At 48.8% G+C, this 19836-nt stretch overlaps 1 protein-coding gene across 6 annotated transcripts in view; it reads right to left on the bottom strand.

Annotated features, from left to right (window-relative positions):
* Positions 1-328: 328 nt before the first annotated feature.
* The window catches only part of LOC132399542 (zinc finger and BTB domain-containing protein 7B-like), a 191592-nt gene continuing 172084 nt past the window's right edge, over positions 329-19836 (bottom strand). For all 6 annotated transcript variants that reach the window (XM_059980016.1, XM_059980018.1, XM_059980015.1 and 3 more), the window contains 2 exons: positions 12676-13775; positions 329-11258 (listed from right to left, as the gene is read on the bottom strand). In XM_059980016.1, the coding sequence (XP_059835999.1) occupies positions 10817-11258; positions 12676-13769 (1536 nt within the window). In that variant the 5' untranslated portion in view covers positions 13770-13775 and the 3' untranslated portion in view covers positions 329-10816. The remainder of the gene's footprint in view (positions 11259-12675; positions 13776-19836) is intronic.

Below are 19836 nucleotides of genomic sequence, written 5' to 3'. Positions count from 1 at the left end.
AGGTGGATGTGGAGAGAATGAGGGATATAGGTTTGTCATTAGGCTTGCAGCTCAGTAATAAGCCTGACCATGTGCTTGGAAAGCTACGCAGTCACAGGGAGAGGATGGACAGCGGGGTGGATTGGACTTGCCGTAATGGTGCTACGTTACCACGCCAACCCTTCAGTTCAGCACAGTTGTGGGCTGCAGGACCTGAACTGTTCTGTAATCTACCTGCTGTCCCTCTGAAGAGACAACAGGCCAGGTGGAACCGAGATCTTCACCCTGAGGAACGACACACTCACAAAAGTGCTGGAAATAATCAAGAGGCTCTTGTGAAAATCGAAACCCAAGATCAATAAATCCAATTTATTTCCGCTCCCATCAGAAAATGTACAGAACACCATATTAAGGCACATTCTTTTAAAACATTTACAGCCATTAGGACAGCACACAAAATAAGTCTTCCTGCATTACAAATGAGTGCATTCTTAAGAACACAAGTTTCCTTTGAAAAACTAAAGTGGAATATCTTTTCGAAAGGAGGGGGAAACAAAATCCCAAAGGAATGTCTTGAGATACATCCTGCCAGCCCTGAATTTCCCCTTCCAGATTTTACAGGGCCACAAGATGTGCAGCACACATGCCAGGTGAAGAATAAAATAATTTCAGGTGTGCATTGAATCATTTCTGGGAGAAAGAGAGGGCATGAGAAGGAAGGGGGAGGGAGAAAGATATCTACACACTTAACACATGTAATATAAAACAATCTTCCCATTACCTTGTCTAAAGTGCTAATTGATCATCTAATGGGGTGAACTAGTGCAAGAATCACATAGTCATACAGCCAGGTACCACTAGCATTGAGGATAAATGACCTCAGTTTGAGCTTGTAGGTCGACTGGATCCAAACACCCATCGAGTCAGTGATTTCAGTGTTTTTTTTTTACAATCATCTCCATTTTGGTCCAGACACCCCAGTTTCCTCTTTGGACCGATGCTAATAGCCAAGGGAGCAACTCTGGTGAACAAGGATGTCGTCATCGTCAGGCAAAGTCGGCTTCAACTGACACATGGGGTTTCTCCAAAGAATTCCAACTCGAGATTCGAAGGATCCTGCGTACTCTGCGTCCGACAGTTCCCGGAGGCAGCGGCCAGGAATCTGTCTCCTCCTCCCCCTACTCAGTCCCTTCCAGCCGTCTGGTTTAGAGAGGGAAAGACCCAAGACCCTAGCTCAGGCTCCTAAACTCCCTTCTATCCACCCCTTCCTGGTTCTTGGTTCCCCGGGGAGGGCTCTGCTCTGTCACCATTTGGGTGTACGTAGAGTCCTGGCGGACATCATAGGAATAGTGACATGGCCACCTGCACGTAGTATCACCTTGCTTATGTCTGGGTCACCCGGCGTCAACGACACGACTCCCTCTCACCCTGCGAAGGTTTCAACACTGGGCTGGTGCTCAGCAGAGGAGCAAAGTGATTTTACAAACCAGCCGGCGACGTCACACCACTAAAGAGAAGGTCTAGCGGCCCGGGTCTAAGTCAACAGCTGAAGGGGGGTGGCAAGGGAGACGACAGGCACTGTGGGTTGAAGGGGAAGACCAGGGTTACCTGAGTGACACCAATTTCCCCATTCCCAAACTGAGTATCAAGTTCAGTCTCATTACAGCAAGGGTGTGGAAGCTGTAGACATTTACCAGGAGGCTGTCTGGATTAAGGAGCATGAGGATAGGTTGAGCGACCTAGGGCCTTTCTCTGTGGAGTGAAGGAGGTGACATAGAGGTGTACAAGATGATAAAAGGCATAGATAGAGTGGATGGTAATAGACCTTTTTCCCCGCAGGGAAGATGGCATAATTTTAAGGGGGGTGTCAGAGGTAGTTTTTTTTTACACAGAGAGTGCTGGGTGCGTGGGTGCCAGGGGTGGTGGTAGAGGCAGAAATATTAAAGACATTTAAGAAACTCTTAGGTAAGCATACAGATGACAAAAAAATGGAGGGCTATTTAGGAAGGAAGGGTTCAATTGATCAGAAGGGTCAGCACAATGTTGTGGGCTGAAGGGCCTGCAATGGGCTGTACCATTCTCTTCCCTGGTATCCCATCTCTTTGCATTGACCAAGGGCTTGGCCTCTGGAGGAAAGATTTACCCCATTTTCATAGGCACCTTCCATAACCCTTCCAGGATTTATCTTTGCCACACAGCCAATGCGGAAAGCTTAGCAAGATCCAACGTACAGCACTGTGTCCCTCCGACTGTGAGGGATAAGGAGCTGTCTTTGTTGACAGTCACACAATGCGGAGGAAGGCCCTTCTGCCCGCTGAGTCTGTACTGACCATTTAGACCAGGAGTTCCCAATGTTTTTCATGCCACAGACCCTTACCATTAACTGAGAGTTGTGTGGACCCCAGGTTGGGAATCCCTGGTCTAAACCATCCCCATTTTATTCCCCTTTCATTCTCATTAACTCCCCCCATTTCTACCCCTCACACACAAGGGGGGTAACTTACAGCGGCTGATGAACCCACCGACCCCGCATGTTGGGATGTGGGAGGAAACCACAGCATACGGTCACAGGGAGAATGTGCAAACTCTATACACAAACACACACTCACACAGAATGCCAGGCCTCAGGGTTGAACCCACAGCGTCATGTATTTTTAAAAAAATAGTACCATGAGACATCCTACGCTCTGTCCATCTGAAACAACCTTTGTCGTAGAGATCCCCTCCTGAACTACAGAATCAAGACTGCTGCACCATTACTGGTGTGGCAAGACCAGGACAGGACAGGGAGAGGCACTGAACCTTTTGGACAGCATCTTCTGAAAATTCTCTCACCTGCCATGGTAAATTTGAGCAGAGACAATCACTGATTAATGAATTAGTAACAATAATTAGGAACTTTTTAAGGAAAAAGGGTGAGTCCTGTTGCCTATTTATCTATATTCATTATTTTACTGTTAATAAACGTGTAACTGAGAAGGACTGAAATAAATATTTTAGAAAACCTGTTCAAAAATAATTAATCATATAAAAAGACGATTGGAAAGAAAACATCATTTCTGAATAGTACTCTTATTATAACCATTTACTATCCAAATACTGATGGGTACACCAGGTCTGTAAGGATTTCAAAACGTGTCCTCCAACGTCACGTGCTCTCACAACCGTCTACCTGGCACCAACCCAGCATGAGAAATTTCCCATGAAAACACCTCACTGCTCTCAGGTTGTAAAATGTCACTCACTGCTTTATTTGGCAGCAAATATAACCATTATAAATCTTTTTATTATGGGTGGGGGTTTTAAAGAATCAAGGGGTGACACTGCATGCTGCCCACCAGCAAAGTTTTTGCCACCCTTGAGTTATAAGGTGGTGTAATGGTTGAACTAACCATGTAGAAATAGAAATAGCCAAACAGAAACCAGATGAATTCATTGGGCTATACAATAGACAGTAGGTGCAGGAGTAGGCCATTCGACCCTTCTAGCCAGCACCGCCATTCACTGTGATCATGGCTGATTATACACAATCAGTACCCCGTTCCTGCCCTCTCCCCATATCCCTTGACCCCACTATCTATTAGAGCTCTACCTAACTCTCTCTTGAATGCATCCAGACACTTGGCCTCCACTGCCTTCTGGGGCAGAGCATTCCACTTATCCACCACTCTCTGAGTGAAAAAGTTTTTCCGCATCTCTGTTCGAAATGGCCTACCCCTTATTCTTAAACTGTGGCCTCTAGTTCTGGACTCACCCATCAGCAGGAACATGCTTCCTGCCTCCAGCGTGTCCAATCCCTTAATGATCTTATATATTTCAATCAGATCCCCTCTCATCCTTCTAAATTCCAGTGTATACTAGCCCAGTCGCTCCAATCTTTCAACATATGACAGTCCCGCCGTTCCAGGAATTAATCTTGTGAACCTACGCTGCACTCCCTCAACAGCAAGAATGTTCTTCCTCAAATTTGGAGACCAAAACTGCACACAGTAGTCTCACGGGGGCCCTGTACAGCTGCAGAAGGACCTCTTTACTCCTATACTCAATTCCTCTTGTTATAAAAGCCAGCATGCCATTAGCTTTCTTCACTGCCTGCTGTACCTGCATGCTTGCTTTCATTGACTGATGTACAAGAACACAGCACAGAAACAGGCCCTTCAGCCCAGCTGGTGAATGCCAAAAGCAAGGGACCCATATAAGTAAGTCCCATTTGGCCACATTCACTCTAAACCTTTCCAATCCCTGCACCTGTACAGCTCCCTTTTCAAATTTGATATTGTACCTGCCTCAGTCCAGGAAGAACAGTCATGACAGTAGTTTAGTACTGAAGGATCTTGGAATAAACTGATCAACAACACCCCTAAAGAGTCGCTACAGAGATTAGCACAAGCTGCCGGGAGGACCATCCGGGCCTCCCTCCCCCACTGGTGACTTTGTATACAAAGGATCCCTCAACCTCTCTCACCCACTACCCTCAGGAAGGGGGTACAGGAGCATCAGGACTCGACTGCCAGACTGGGTAACAGTTTCTTTCCTCGGGCTGTGAGGCTGATGAGTACCCCACCACCACTGAGGTCTCGTCACTCGGACAGCGAGCTGCTTGCTGTGTACCCGTGCTGAACACTTCCCGTGCATTTTGGATTATATTTTATGAACTAATTGTGATCATATTTTATTTTATGTGCTGTGTGTGACATGTTTTATGGGTGCACTATGGTCCGGGGGAAGGTTGTTTTGTTTAGTTGAATATATGGACAAGCAGACAACAATAAACTTGACCTTGGACTGTTATAGAATAGAATCTGAGGTGGGTGTTCTTCTTGTAGGTGTAGTCATGGGATGCGGTTGCTTATTTAGATGGCACCACTGGCACAGGGGCATGCTCTCGGCTAGTTAACAGGCTCAGTGGGTCGAGCAGCACCTGTGGGGAGGAAGGGAATGGTGGATGTTTCAGGTAGGGGGGACCGGTATAAAGAGAGGGGGAGTGGGGAGAAAGCATTCCAAGGTGATGTGGACTGAGAAGGGGCAATTAATGACCAGCAGGTAGGGGAGAGGAGCTGGGAGGCAGAGGGTGAGTGGAAAAGGGGGTGGGGCAGATAGGAGGAGATGGGGTGGGTGAGGAAGGAATTGAAGTGGGGGGCGGACAGCTGCTAGAGTGAGAGAAACAGCAATACAAAAGTGGTATCAGTACTTTGGGGAGGGGATTTGGAGTATGAGGAAGGAGGCAATGGAGGCGTGGAGAATTAGGGAGGGAGGTTCCAGATGGGGCATTGAGGACCAGGAATGAGGAGGACACGGAAGGAATGTGGGGCAGGGGTTAGCTGCTGTGGGGTGGGGAGGAGTAAACATCCCCTGAAGGGGTGGGGAGGAAGGTGAAGTGAGAAGCTGGGAGGTGATAGATGGGAAAGGTAACAAGCTGGAGGAGGAAAAATCTGATAGGAGATTCCTTCTATGTGCGTGACCCTCAAAGTGCCCCGTTCCCTCAGGGCCAATGACAGTGAAGTAACTGGCATTATTGCCTGTGGATATGAAATGGTTACTCTACACATAACATTTTCACCTCCTTAAATAAACATCATTATAGCAAAGGGGGTAAAAGCCACAGTTCTCTAGCCTGTTTTTTTTCTGCCTAAGATTGTTAACGAACAAGTTTTAAACTTAGTTTAAACCTCCAAAAAGGCATCAAGTGCTGCCACCCAGTGAAATGATACAGAACTGCAACAGAACCGGAATTAGGCACCTGCACAAGGTACACAAATTTAGGGGCTCTTTTCCTACTCTCCTAATCTCCAGCAAACTGGACCATGATTCTTGTTCACCCAGACCCCAATATTTGTGAGCCCTGGGAATGTGGGAGATTCTCTGCCAGCCTCGCGACCAACTAAAGAACACACACACTGAGACAGGGAGAGGTTGGATAAGCGAGGACCTTATTCCTTGACTGAGAGTTGATCTTAAGGAAGTGTGTAAAATCATGGCAGGTGAATGCACTCAGTCCTCTCCCAGGGTTGGGGAACTGAGAATTGGAGATCGTAGGTTTAAGATGAGAGAGGAAAGGGGCCAGAGAGGAATAATTAGACCCTTCAGGTAGGAAGTCACGCCCAGGAGGTGACCCAGAGGAGCATGTGTGAGTGGGTGGAGTGACTGACATCAGACTATTAGGATAATCTAACAAAGTGGAGCTAGTATTTATTTAATTTGGTGAACACCATGGTAATGGGCCCTCCCGGCCCAGCACAATGACAACCATGTGACCAATTAACCTACTGACATGCTCGTCTTTGGAACGTGGAAGAACCCGGGCAATCGGGGGCGGGGGTCCATACGAACTCCTTACCGACAGCGGCTCACTAGCTGCCGTGCCACCCCCTGGCCAACAAACTGAACGTTCGCGTGTGCGATGACACGTTTTGAGTAATTCAATATACTTCAGAAGTGTGATTCTTCGTAACGTTCAGGATGATCCCTAACGCATCAAGTGAGGGTATTCAAGGGAACTTTTCCCAGAGCGATCGGGAAGCGGGGCACGCGGACGTCACTGGAGGAGAGATGGGAACATATTCACCGCTTGGTGATGGAGGACCTGTTTCTGTGCGGTATCGTCTATGCGAGGGCAAAAGGCAAAGGAGTATGGTGGTTGTCGGGGGTGGAGGGGCAATCGGAGGCTAGTGACATCAGGTGGGTTGACCGGCTCTAACTCCTTCACTCACAGGTGGTATGTGTGTGGAACGAGCTGCCAATGGACGTAGTGGATGTGGGTTCCACTGAAACGTTTCAGACCGTAGGGCCAGGAGCAGAATTAGGCCACTCTGCCCATCAAGCCAGCTCCACCATTTCATCATGGCTAATTTCTTATCTCTCTCAACCCTATTCTCCTGGCTTCTCCCCAGAAACTTTCATGAACTTACTAATCAAACTCTGCTTTAAATACACCCAATTAATTGGCTTCCATAGCCGCCCGGGGCAATAAAGTCCACAGAATCACTATTACCTGACTAAAGAAATTCCTCCTCATCTCCGTTCTTCTGACATCCTTCTACTCTGAGGCTGTGCCCTCTGGTCCTGGACTCCATCATGGGAAACATCCTCTCCCTGCCCACTCTATCCAGGCCTTTCAACATTCATAGGCTTCAATGAGATCTCCCTTCATTCTTCTAAAGTCCAGTGAGTACAGGCCCAGAGCCATCAAATGCTCCTCATTAACCCTTTCATTCCCAGAATCATTCTCGTGAACCTCCTCTGGACCCTCTCCAATGCCAACACATCCTTTCTCAGAAAAGCAAAACCACTCACAATACTCCACGAGTGGTCTGACCGATGCCTTATCAAGCCTCAGTGTGACATCCTTGCTTTTGTATCTAGTCATTTGAGGAGTTTGGATATGGTGGATGGGAGGTTTGGAGCACTATGGTCCAGGGCCGGCCGAAGGGACTAGACAGAAAGGAGCAAAGGGCCTCTCTCTGTGCTGTTGCGCTCCATGATTCTAGGCTGAAATCACAGGCACCATAGGACGAGGAGAATTACTGATCTTTGATCACCCTGAGGTGGCAAATCACAATCAGTAAACATTGGAAGCCAAGAATTTGTAACCACCAGGGGAAATTGAGGTAAAGGATCAGCTCACACTGCCAGGCCAGAGGGAGAAGACTGGCTTTCCCCTGCCCAGCTGAGGGGTGGGGTTACTGGAGAGTGGAGTGGTGTATTTAGGTGCCGAGCTGTGGAAAGGCTCAAGACCAGCTGGAGGCTGACAAAACCCTGTCGCTGGGGCCGTGAAGCAAATATGCTAACAAGTGGAGACGTGGCAAACTGTGGTCTGCTGCCATGACAGAGAGGCGCCGACACCCAGTGCGGAAAGTGGGAATGCTCTGAACAGTGGGCCTACGTTCAGCTCAGTCACCCGGCCAGTGCGGGATTCTTCCCTCTGCGATCTAACCATCAGCAGTCCCTTCGCCTATTCAATTCCAATGCGGCTGGAGAGCAAGACCAGCTACCAAGCTCTGTCTCCCAAACCTCTGGGGTCTCGCCTTCTTGTGAGTCATGTGGGTATGACGGGAGGGGGAAGGTTTCCACTTTGCCCTTGGGCAAGAATCACCAGGGATAAAGCGTTTGGAGGGGCTTGTTTGTTGTCCTTGAAGCAGTGAAGGTTAAAGGGAGAGTTAACAGAACAGAGAGGGAGGAACTGTTTCTGTTATCGAACAGCAACATGGTGCAAACATTGAGTTGTTTGGGTGGCATCTATGAAGAGATGCAGAGGTATTGCTTCAGGGTGAAAACCTTCATCAGAACCAGCAAGGAGTGAAAACATTAGCAGGGAGGACCACAGAGGCTCCAGCAACAGACAAAAGTCAGGCAGCATCTATGGAGGGGAATGTTCGCACAACCAATGGACTCTTCATTTCATGTTCTCGATATTTATTGCTTATTTATTTATTATTATTTCTTTCTTTTTGTATTTACACAATTTGTTGTCTTTTGCACAGCGGTTGAATGTCCAAGTAGGGCAGTCTTTCATGGATTCTGTTGTGGTTATTATTCTATAGACTTACTGAGTATGCCCACTCGAAAAGTAAACTCAGGGTGACGTGTCTGTACTTTGCTGATAAACTTACTTTGAACAGTCTATGTTTTGGGCTGAGACACATCATCAGGACAGGAAGGGGGGTGGGGTAGCCTCCACAGTAACTCGGAGAGGAAACACGCGAGAGGCTGGGATTCCAGTACAACGTACACAAAGTGCTGGAGGAACTCAGCAGGTAGGGCAACATCAGTGTAGAGGAATAGACAGTGGACGTTTTGGGATGAGCCCCTTCATCAGACCTGCATCTGCAGAATCTCGTATTCTCTGGCTCTGATGCAGACTCTCAATCTGAAACGTTAATTTACATCTCCTGTTCATTTAAAGATGAAAGATGAGCTTGTCTGTCACAGGTACATCGAAGCATACAGTAAAAAGCGTCACTTCGCATCAATGACCAACACAGTCCGAGGATGTGCTGAGGGCAGCCCGCAAACGTTGCCATACTTCTGGTGCCAACGCAGCACACCTACAGCTCACTAACCCTGCGTATGTCTTTGGAATGTGAGAGGAAACCTACACAGTCACAGAGAGAATGTATAACCTCCTTACAGAGGGCGTGGGAATAGATCCTTGATCGCTGGGGCTGTAAAACCACTGTGGTAACTGCTACGTTACTGTGCTGCCCTCTACACCCTGAGTACGGAGCCGCAAGTTGTGCTTAGGGAATTGGTCCAGGGTCCCAGAGGAGACAGAATTAAAGCTATTTGATTAAATGAAAACCCACACAAAAGTGAAATGTTCACTCTGATACTCTTTCCAACATTCCCTCTATTATTTTTAAACAGCTGCACGGACTAACCATTGCTCTGAGCAGAAAGCTGAAAACTGTGCGCCACTTTAATGATACAAAAATACCAACAAAGGCTACGTGTGCGGGAGCATTATTGCGCTGCTCAGAGGGAACAGTGCTTTCCACACAGACGCTGGCTGATCTGCAGAGTATTTTAAGCACTGCGAAAGAAACCAAAGCTCGGTGGGGTCGTGGAATAATCTGTGAAAGGACAGTGTAATCAGGAGGAGAGGGAGAAGCAATTAACTAGAGGCTCTGGCAACCATCGAGCAGCCTTTCTCTGTGCTATGATAATATTGCACTATCCCAAATCTATTGGCCTACAGGTTGGTACCAAAGTGCACGTGGACAGCTTGCGTGGCGATACTCCTTCAGAGGCAGCTAACAATCTCGGTTCTAATCCGATATCACAGTGGTCGGTAAACAGTCTGTCACGCCATCGGTGGGTGGGGGGAGGAGGGTCCAGCTGTGACCCAGCTAGGAAAAGACAGAGAAGTTCTGGCCTTGGAGAGGGGCAGGAGGCATGGGGAAAGGGGAAGCTGAAGAAAGAGCAGTTGGTTAAAAAAGATGCAGCAGTACACAGCAAACAAACAAACTTAAAATGGTACATATATACAGGAGTCTGACACCTCTGACTGATTAAAAGATTCCATTCCTGATCAGAATTTAAATAGGTCGCTGCTAAAATGTGCTGATATACACACTCGCGCACATGCGCGCACGCACACACGCGCATTGGGCTGCAAAATTTATATTTTTAATATATTTATATATATATTTATAATTTAGATATATATTAATCCTTCAAATCTATGTCTATTTCAGTCACCGCTCAGCAAGGTGACAGACTTGTGGATTCACTTGTGTTATTTGAATGATCAATTACATCATAATTAATTAGCTATTTTGCTTTACGATCTATTGCAGAGGGCAGGGCCGCACTTGAATCCGGGCAAAGTGGGGGGGGGGCACCAGGAAACACATCCTCTGACAATACGATGACGGACCTGTCCGCACGGTGCCCCACATTAAAAAAGCCACAAGAGACAGCAGATGCTGGAAATCGGGAGCAGCGACCGGAGGAATCCAGTAGGAAATGGGGGTGAGGACCATTTCCGTCCTAACCCTCCAGCTTTGTCGTGCGCTGCCCTGCATTAAGGCAAGAGCGTCTCCCTCCTTCTCCCCCACCACGCGTTGCCCCCAAACCTGTGCTCGGGGAATCTCAGCGGGATGGGCGAGGGAAACTTTTGGATGTATGGAACGGAAAGAAAGGCTGGTTGCCTCTAAGCACCAAAATGAGACAAGAGAAAAGTGCAGCAAGGGTGGGAGCCTGTGACTAAGAGCATTAGGGAACTCTGCCTGGTTACAGCCCCTGGGTATTTCTTTTTATGCTGTCGGGAAGGCGGAGGCGTTGATGCAGTGAGGGGGCTTGCATTCCGCTTATAAAAATAAATCTCTGATCTGCAAGATTACGAAGAATCTGTTGCCGGCTCCTGACCCCACGAGGTGCTCACGTGACCCCATTCGGGGTCAAAGCTCCTGTCCATCAGCAGGCTGCCATTGCCCACGCCGAAATCCACCGCCAGGCCGCCGTCTGCTTCCAGCAGCCGCCTCGCGGCGCCATGGTCGTGCGCGAAGGCGCCGTTTGCGCTGGTAACGCTCCCCTCCGGCTCTCCCTTGCGCTTGCGGGTGCGGACCTCCAGGCAGTTCTGGCCCTTGAGGTGGCGCTGCAGGTGGTCGAGGCGGACGAAGGCCTTGCGGCACTGGCTGCACTCGAAGGGCCGGTCGCCGGTGTGGAGCCTGGTGTGGTTCTTCAGGTCGTAGCTGTGCAGGAAGCGAGCATCGCAGCAATTGCAGCTGTAGGGGCGCTCGCCCGTGTGCTTCCTCATGTGGATCTTTAACTTGTCGTTCCTAGGGAGCGGGACAGAGGGGGAGGAAGGTGGGGAAGAGGGGGAAAGGGAGGGAGGGGAGGAGTGGCAGGAAAGAGAGGTAAGAGCATTGACAAACCTCTGCCACTCATGCCCCCACCATCATCCCTCAGCTTCAACCCCTTACAACGCCCTGGTCTAGACTGCAGAGCAACCAGAAACATCTCTTTTGTATCCAATCTAATCAGTCCTGTCACTGTCAGTATTTTAAACAAGACTTTCTGCAGATGCTGGAAATCCAGAGGTGCACACACAAAACGCTGGAGGAACTCCACAGGTCAGGAGGCATCTATGGAGAGGGAATAACAGCTGACATTTCGGCCCGAGACCCGTCTTTGGGACTGGAAAGGAAGGGAGCAGAGCCGGCGGGAGGGGTGGAGTTCGAGGGGGAGGGGTACAAGCTGTTCAAGGTGGTGGGTGATAGGTGAAGCCAGGTGAGGGGGTACGAGGCAAGAAGCTGCAAGGTGATAGGTGGAAGAGGGGAAGGGCTGAAGAAGGAGGAATGGGATAGGAGAGGACTGTGGACCATGGCTTCTGCTTTAATGTGTGTTTTGCTTTCTGAGGGAGCAAGCAAAAAAGATCTGCAAAGGGTTGTAGACTCAACCATCTCCATCACGGGCAAAACTCCCACCATCGAGAACATTTTCAAAAGGCAATGCCTCCAGAAAGGGCATCCATCATGAAGTTCCCCTACCTCCACCCGGGACATGCCCCCTCCGTGTTAATACCATCAGGGAGGAGGTATGGAGTTTGAGGACACAAACTCCATGATTCAAGAACAACTTCTTCTCCTCCACCATCAGATTTCTGAAAGGACAATGATCCCATGACTGCTACTCCCATTTTACACTACCTAATAGTTATTTTACATCAGTATAACAATGTCTCATAATCGGTGAAAACCGGCATAGAGTGGGGAACCGCTTTCTTGATTCAACCCTGGCCTCCAACTTCCACTCTGCACTTATAGTCCACTTATGACAGCTCCCTGTATCCATCTCTGGTGACAGACTGATAACTTTAGATCTTTATCTGTTCCCATTCCTGTCACTTGTAAAAGTTCCAACTCCCTTCATTTCCATTGTCTGTGCCACATCTGTTCCCAGGATTAATCTGGATTTAGAGCATCCACAGAATCTCTTGTGTTTTCAACTTTTCAAACCATATTTCTATATTTATGTATTGCAATGTACACTGCAAAACAACAAATTTCATGCCGTATGTCAGTGATAATAAACGTGATTCTCACACACACAAAATGCAGGAGGAATTTGGCAGGACAGGCTTATTAAGGGTTTCGTTTATTCCCCTTCATAGATGTCAACTCACTTACTGAGTTCCTCCACCATTTTGTGTGTGCTGCACGATAATAAACAAATTTACTACTGCAGATTCCTTACCTGGTGAACCGTACACCACACACCTCGCAGGCGAACGGCTTCTCACCGGTGTGGGTGCGCATGTGCCGTGGGAGTTTGCCCGCCCCGTGGATGACCTTGTGGCAGATGGGGCACTCCTGGGGCAGCTGTGACTTGCGCCTGCGCACCAGCTTGTCGGGTGAGCCCAGCCCAGTGCCCAGGAGCCCGTCGTCCGGCGAGGCCAGGTACGGCGTGGAGTCCTGCTCCAGGTCCATTCCGCTCGCGATCCGCTCCGCTGGGGAAGGGGATGGCAGGAAGTCGGGCACCACGAACCGGGCACCTGCACCCTCCAAGTCCTCGTTCTCCAAGTCCTCCTCCTCCTCCTCTTCCTCCTCCGCCACCTCTTCCACATCCTCCTCCAGCGCTGGCACGTAGCTTTCGCCCACCCCAACCGGCGCCTCCTCCGGACCGCTGGCCCTCAGCACGTTGTTCTTGGTGGTCCGCAGGGGCTGGATGATGCGGTACAGACTGCCCCGGTGGCCCAGCGAGATGCGCGGGGTCTTCTTCGGCCTCTTGCGCTGCCGTCGCCGGAACACGGGCAGGGCTTCACTGCCCTGCTGCTCCGCCAGTCCAACAGGGCTGCCGGGAACGGGGTCCCCGTGGCCCTCAGCGTAACCCACCGGCCCTGGGTATTCCTGGGCAGCGGCCGGCTCAGGGTCCGGCCGTTCACACTCCTCCCCTCCGCCATTGCTGCGCAGGATGTCGGCGCAGGCGTCGGTGACGCACTGTATCTCGAGCAGGCGGGCAGCCTGCAGCACATCCCTCATCTTGGAGCTGCTGATGGTTAGCGTGGCGGTGTAGGCAAACTCCAGCAGGGCACCTAGCACCTCGGGCTTGACGAAGTCCAGCTCACAGACGTTGCGCTGTCCGCTGAAAGGCTTGGACGTGAAGAGCTTCTTGAAGTAGCGGCTGCAGGCGGCCAGCACGGCCCGGTGGGTGCGGTACTCCAGACCCTGGGTCACGATGGTCACGTCACAGAGCTGCCCCTTGTGTCTCTGCTCGTTGAGGCTGCTGAGGAGTTCACTGCTGTGCTCAGGGAACGGGATTCCAATCAGCTCGTCTTCACTGGCTCCCATCACGCCCTGCAGGGGAAAGCTCAAAATTAATGTATTATCGAAGTACGTATGCCTTCACAGTGCGTCGCGCAAACAGCCACAGTTATTACAGCTCGGGGTGTCGGAGTTTGGAGTTCAGTTCCAGTGGCCTCTGTAGGGAGTCTCGGAACGTCCTCCCCATGGGAGGTGGGTCCTTGCACAGTTCAGAGGACATACCCGTTAGTAGGTTAATTGGTCATTGTAAATTGTCCCGTAATTAGGCCAGGGTTAAATTGGGGAATTGCTGGGTGACATGGTTTGAAGGGCCAGAAAGAGCCTGTCAGTGTACATTACCCTGAGATTCATTTTCTTGTGGGCATTCATAGTACAAAGAAAAGCACAATAAAAAACTGCACACAAAGATGGACAAACAGCTTCTCACATCATCTCCTTCCCCCACGGCTGGTCCCACCTTTCACCGGCCTGCTTGTACTCCTTCCCCTCCCCGACACTTTCTTATTCTGGCTTCTGCCCCCGCTTCCTCTCCAGTCCTAATAGAAACATAGAAAACCTACAGCACAATACAGGCCCTTCGGCCCACAAAGTTGTGCTGAACATGTCCCTACCTTAGAAATTACTAGGCTTACTCATAGTCCTCTATTTTACTAAGCTCCATGTACCTATCCAAAAGTCTCTTGAAAGACCCTATCGTATCCGCCTCCACCACCGTTGCCGGCAGCCCATTCCACACACTCACCACTCTGCATAAAATGCTTTCCCCTGACATCTCCTCTGTACCTACTCCGCAGCACCTTAAACCTGCGTCCTCTTGCGGCAACCATTTCCACCCTGGGAAAAAGCCTCTGACTATCCTCACAATCAATGTCTCTCATCATCTTATACACCTCTATCAAGTCACCTCTCATCCTCTGTTGCTCCAAGGACAAAAGGCCAAGTTCACTCAACCTATTCTCATAAGGCATGCTCCCCAATCCAGGCCACATCCTTATAAATCTCCTCTGCACCCTTTCTATGGTTTCCACATCCTTCCTGTAGTGAGGCGACCAGAACTGAGCACAGTACTCCAAGTGGGGTCTGACCAGGTTCCTATTTACCTCTCGGCTCCTAAACTCAATTCCACAATTCTTGAAGGCCAACACACTGTATGCCTTCTTAACCACAGAGTCAACCTGAGCAGCTCCTTTGAGCGTCCTATGGACTCAGACCCCAAGATCCCTCTGATCCTCCACCCTGCCAAGAGTCTTACCATTAATACTATATTCTGCTAACATATTTGACCTACCAGAATGAACCACCTCACACTTATCTGGGTTGAACTCCAACTGCCACTTCTCAGCCCAGTTTTGCATCCTATCAATGTCCCGCTGTAACCCCTGACAGCCCTCTACACTACCCACACTACCTCCAACCTTTGTGTCATCAGCAAACTTTCTAACCCATCCCTCCACTTCCTCATCCAGGTCACTTATAAAAATTATTAAGAGTGAGGGTCCCAGAACAGATCCCTGAGGCACTCCACTAGTGACTGACCATGCAGAATATGACCCGTCTACAACCACTCTTTGCCTTCTGTGGGCAAGCCAGTTCTGGATCCACAAAGCAATGTCTCCTTGGATCCCATGCCTCCTTACTTTCTCAGTAAGCCTTTCATGGGGTACCTTATCAAATGCCTTGCTGATGAAGGGTCTCATCCCAAAACATTGACTCTTTATTCCTCCCCACAGATGCTGCCTGACCTGCCGAGTTCTTCCAGTGGGTTGTATGTGTTCACCTGTCCAAGTGTTAATGCACCTACCTCAACCACTTCCTCCGGCAGCTCACTCCACAATGGACCACCCTCTGGGTGAAGAGGTCTATTAAATCTTTCCCCTCTCACCGTAAAGCTATGCCCTCTAGTTTTTGATTTCCATTTTCCTGGGGAAGCACTGTGCACATTCACCCTGTCTATGCCCCTCGAGATACAAAACTGTAACAGAACAGCACAATGTGTATACAGGCCCTTCAGCCCCACCAGGCCATGCTGTCAAATGACCTGTGGTCGGCCCATATCCCTCCAAGCCCCACCCCTCCACGTACCTGTCCAAGCGCTTCCAAAGTTGTATTATTGTATTTCCTCACGTCCCCTGGTGACCCATTCCATAAACTCACCACTTGCTGTGTGAAAAATTTGCCCCTCAGGTCCCTTTTAAATCTTGCCCTTTTACCTACACCCCCTAGTTTTGGAATCCCCCTACCCTGGGGAAAAGACTGTCAACATAAGGCAATTAGGCTACCCTCAGACTCCTGTGCTCTAAGGAGTGAAGTCCTTGCCTACCCACCCTCTTCCTGCAACTCGGGCTCACAAATCCTCGGGTTTTGTCTGGAGTTCCGGATGAGGGGAGATCTGACAGAGGCTTAGACCTGTTTCTGTTTCCCAGGTTGAAATGTCTAATAGCACAGGGCATGTATTGAAGGTGAGAGGGGTAGGTTCAAGAGGGATGTGAAAGGTAAGTGTTTTACTCAGAGAGGGTGGATGCCTGGAATGCCCTACCTGTGCTGGTGGTAGAGGCAAACACATTAGAGATTTTAAGAAACGTTTGGATAGGCAGGTGGATGTAAGGAAGTTGGAGGGAGATGGACATTGTGCAGGTAGGAGGGATTAGTGTTCGGGTGAACAAAGAACAATACAGCACAGTACAGGCCCTTCAGCCCACAATGTTGTGCCGACCCTTAGACCCCCCACTTTAAATTCCTCCATATACCTGTCTAGTAGTCTCTTAAACTTCACTAGTGTATCTGCCTCCACCACTGACTCAGGCAGTGCATTCCACGCACCAACCACTCTCTGAGTGAAAAACCTTCCTCTAATATCCCCCTTGAACTTCCCTCCCCTTACCTTAAAACCATGTCCTCTTGTACTGAGCAGTGGTGCCCTGGGGAAGAGGCGCTGGCTGTCCACTCTGTCTACTCCTCTTAATATCTTGTACACCTCTATCATGTCTCCTCTCATCCTCCTTCTCTCCAAAGAGTAAAACCCTAGCTCCCTTAATCTCTGATCATAATGCATACTCTCTAAATCAGGCAGCATCCTGGTAAATCTCCTCTGTACCCTTTCCAATGCTTCCACATCCTTCCTATAGTGATGTGTTTTTGATTTGCTCTGTAGCTGGTTTGGTACAACATTGTGAACTGAATGGCCTATTGCTGTGTTGTACGATTCCATGTTCTAGATCCTCTGCAGTTTTTCAGCATAGTTGTGGGATTAAGTATATTAATTCCTCTAAACAGTGGCCACAACATCTTTTACGAGTGTGTGAGTGTCCCGTTCAAAACAAGGCACTTCTGACAGTGTGGCTCTCCCCTCTGTGAGGGAACTGACCTGTAGCTCGTGTTTGAGGTGTGTAAAATGCCTGATACTCGGGCTCGGGATTGAGCCACCCACTCAGCCTGGGGAACCCACGTTGTCCCTTCTCAATTAGCTACTGAAAGCATTCAGACAATTTCTCCCTGATGATTAGCCAACTAGGAGACGTCACTCACAAGCCAAGAAACATTAACAGGGACGAGTCTCCCACAGGAACTGTTTGCGAACTTGGAAATAGTTTGGATTCCTCATAAATCTTTTCTTGAGAGCTTGGATTTAAATTTGCAGACACGAGAGTCATATAGAACAGAAATAAGTCTTTTGGCTCTATGACATCTGTGCATCAAAAGCCCATTTTAAAGAGATAAACGTTAAAAATCAGCTTTATCTATCACATGTACATTGAAACATGCAGTGTAATGCATCATTTGCATCAAATCAAATCAGCAAGGGTTGTCTGGGCAGCTGTAAGTGTCACCATGCTTCCAGCCCCAACATAGGGTACCTACAACTTACTAACACTGACCCGTACACCCTTTGCGACTTGGGAGGAAACCCACACAATGAGGGGGAGAACGCAGTCGTGCAGAATTTAGACTAATCCCAATTTTATTTTCTCTGCTTTCACATCAACGACCCCCAGATTTTATCTGCAACCAATGCACTGCAAAGTTATATTTACAGCATGTCAATTAACCCAGCAACCGTGCACGCCATTGGGACGTGGGAGGGAACGGGGGCACTGGGAGAAGAAGGTGGTGCAGACTCTGCACAGACACAGAGCGCTGGAAGTCAGGACTGAGGTGGTGTCAAGGACGGCAGTGCTGCATAAGGCCACAAGAGACAGCAGCAGAATTAGGCCATTTGGCCCACCATTTCATCATGGCTGATCCATTTTCCCTCTCAACCCCAGTTTCCTGCCTTCTCCCCATAACTTATCTTATAGGCATCCGTTAGTCTCGTGAGACCATGGATTTGCGCCTTGGAAGGTTTCCAGGGCGCAGGCCTGGGCAGGGTTGTATGGGAGACTGGCAGTTGCCCAAGCTGTAGGCCTTCCCCTCTCCACGCCACTGATGTTGTCCAAGGGAAGGGCATTAGGACCCAAGCAACTTGGCACCAGTGTCGTCGCAGAGCAATGTGTTGTTAAGTGCCTTGCTCAAGGACACAACACGCTGCCTCAGCTGAGGCTCGAACCAGTGACCTTCAGATCACGAGACTGATGACTTATCCACTAGGCCATGTGCCAACACGATATCACATACCATAACCTATCAAATCAAGAACCTATCAACCTCTACCCCAGAGCCACTTATGGAGACATTTTCCACAGAGTTACCACACTTTGCTGAAACAAATCCCTCCACATCTCTGTTCTAAATGGACGTCCTCTATTCTGAGGCTGTGCCTTCTGGTCTTAGACTCCCCCACCACAGGAAACATCCACCCCACATCCACTCTATCTAGGCCTTTCTATATTCAACAGGTTTAAGTAAGATTTCCCCCCCCCCCCACTCTTTTAAATACCAGCGAGTACAGAGTTCCTCATTCCTGGAATCATTTTCATGAGCCTCCTCTAAACCTGCTCCAACATCAGCAAACCCTTTCTTAGATAAGAGACCCAAAACTGCTCACAATACTCCAAGTGTGGTTTGACCGATGCCTTAAATAGCCTCAGCATTACATCCTTGCTTTTATGTTCTAGTCTTCTCAAAACAAATGCTAACATTGCATTTGCTTTCCTCACCACTGACTCAACCTAAAGGTTAACCTTTTGGGAATCCTGCACAAGGATTCTCAAGTCCCCTTGCACCTTGGATTTTTGGATTTTCTGCCCATTTAAGAGTCTATGCTTTTATTCCTTCTTCCAAAGTGCATGACCATAAACTTTTGACACTGTATTCCATCTGCCACTTCTTTGCATAATCTCCTAATCTAAGTACTGTCTAATCTGAGGGATCCCTAATTCCTTAACACTACCTGCCCCATCACCTATCTTTGTATCATCCATAAACTTGGCCACAAAGTCATCAATTCCATTATCCAAATCATTGACATATAATGTAAAAAGATCCCTGTGGAACACCACTAGTTACAGGCAGCCAATCAGAAAAGGTTTCCTTTATTCCAACTCTTTTCTTCCTGCCAATCAGCTAATTCATGCTAGATTCTTTCTTGTAATACCAAGGGCTCTTATCTTGGAAGTAGCCTCATGTGTGGCACCTTGTCAAAGACCTTCTGAAAATCCAAGTACACAACATCCACTGACTCTCCTTTGTCTATCCTGCCTGTTATTTTCTCAAAGAATTCCAACAGATTTGTCAGGGAAGATTTTCCCTTAAACCATGCTGACTTTGGGCAATTTTACCATGTGCCTCTAAGCACCCAAAACCTCCTCAACAATCAACTCCAACATCCTCCCAACCACTGAGGTCAGACTAACTGGCCGATAATTTCCTTTCTTCTGCCTCCCTCCGTTCTTGAAGAGTGGAGTGACATTTGCAATTTTCTGGTCTTCCAGAACCATGATTCTCGAAAGATCATTACTAATGCCTCCACAATCTTTTCAGCTACCTCTTTCCCTGTGTGTTTACCCTGTGTGTTCTGGGCCACCTTCAGACCTTTCAGCTTCCTCAGCACCTTCTTCCTAGAAATTGCAATTGTACTCACTTCTGCCCCCGACACTCTCCAACCTCTGGCATATTGTTAGTGTCTTCCACAGTGAAGACTGGTGCAAAGTACTCAGTT

This window comes from Hypanus sabinus, chromosome 9, assembly GCF_030144855.1.
Source record: "Hypanus sabinus isolate sHypSab1 chromosome 9, sHypSab1.hap1, whole genome shotgun sequence".
NCBI lineage: Eukaryota > Metazoa > Chordata > Chondrichthyes > Myliobatiformes > Dasyatidae > Hypanus > Hypanus sabinus.
The sequence above is the reverse complement of the archived record's forward strand: the minus strand, read 5'-3'. Positions and strand labels throughout refer to the sequence as shown.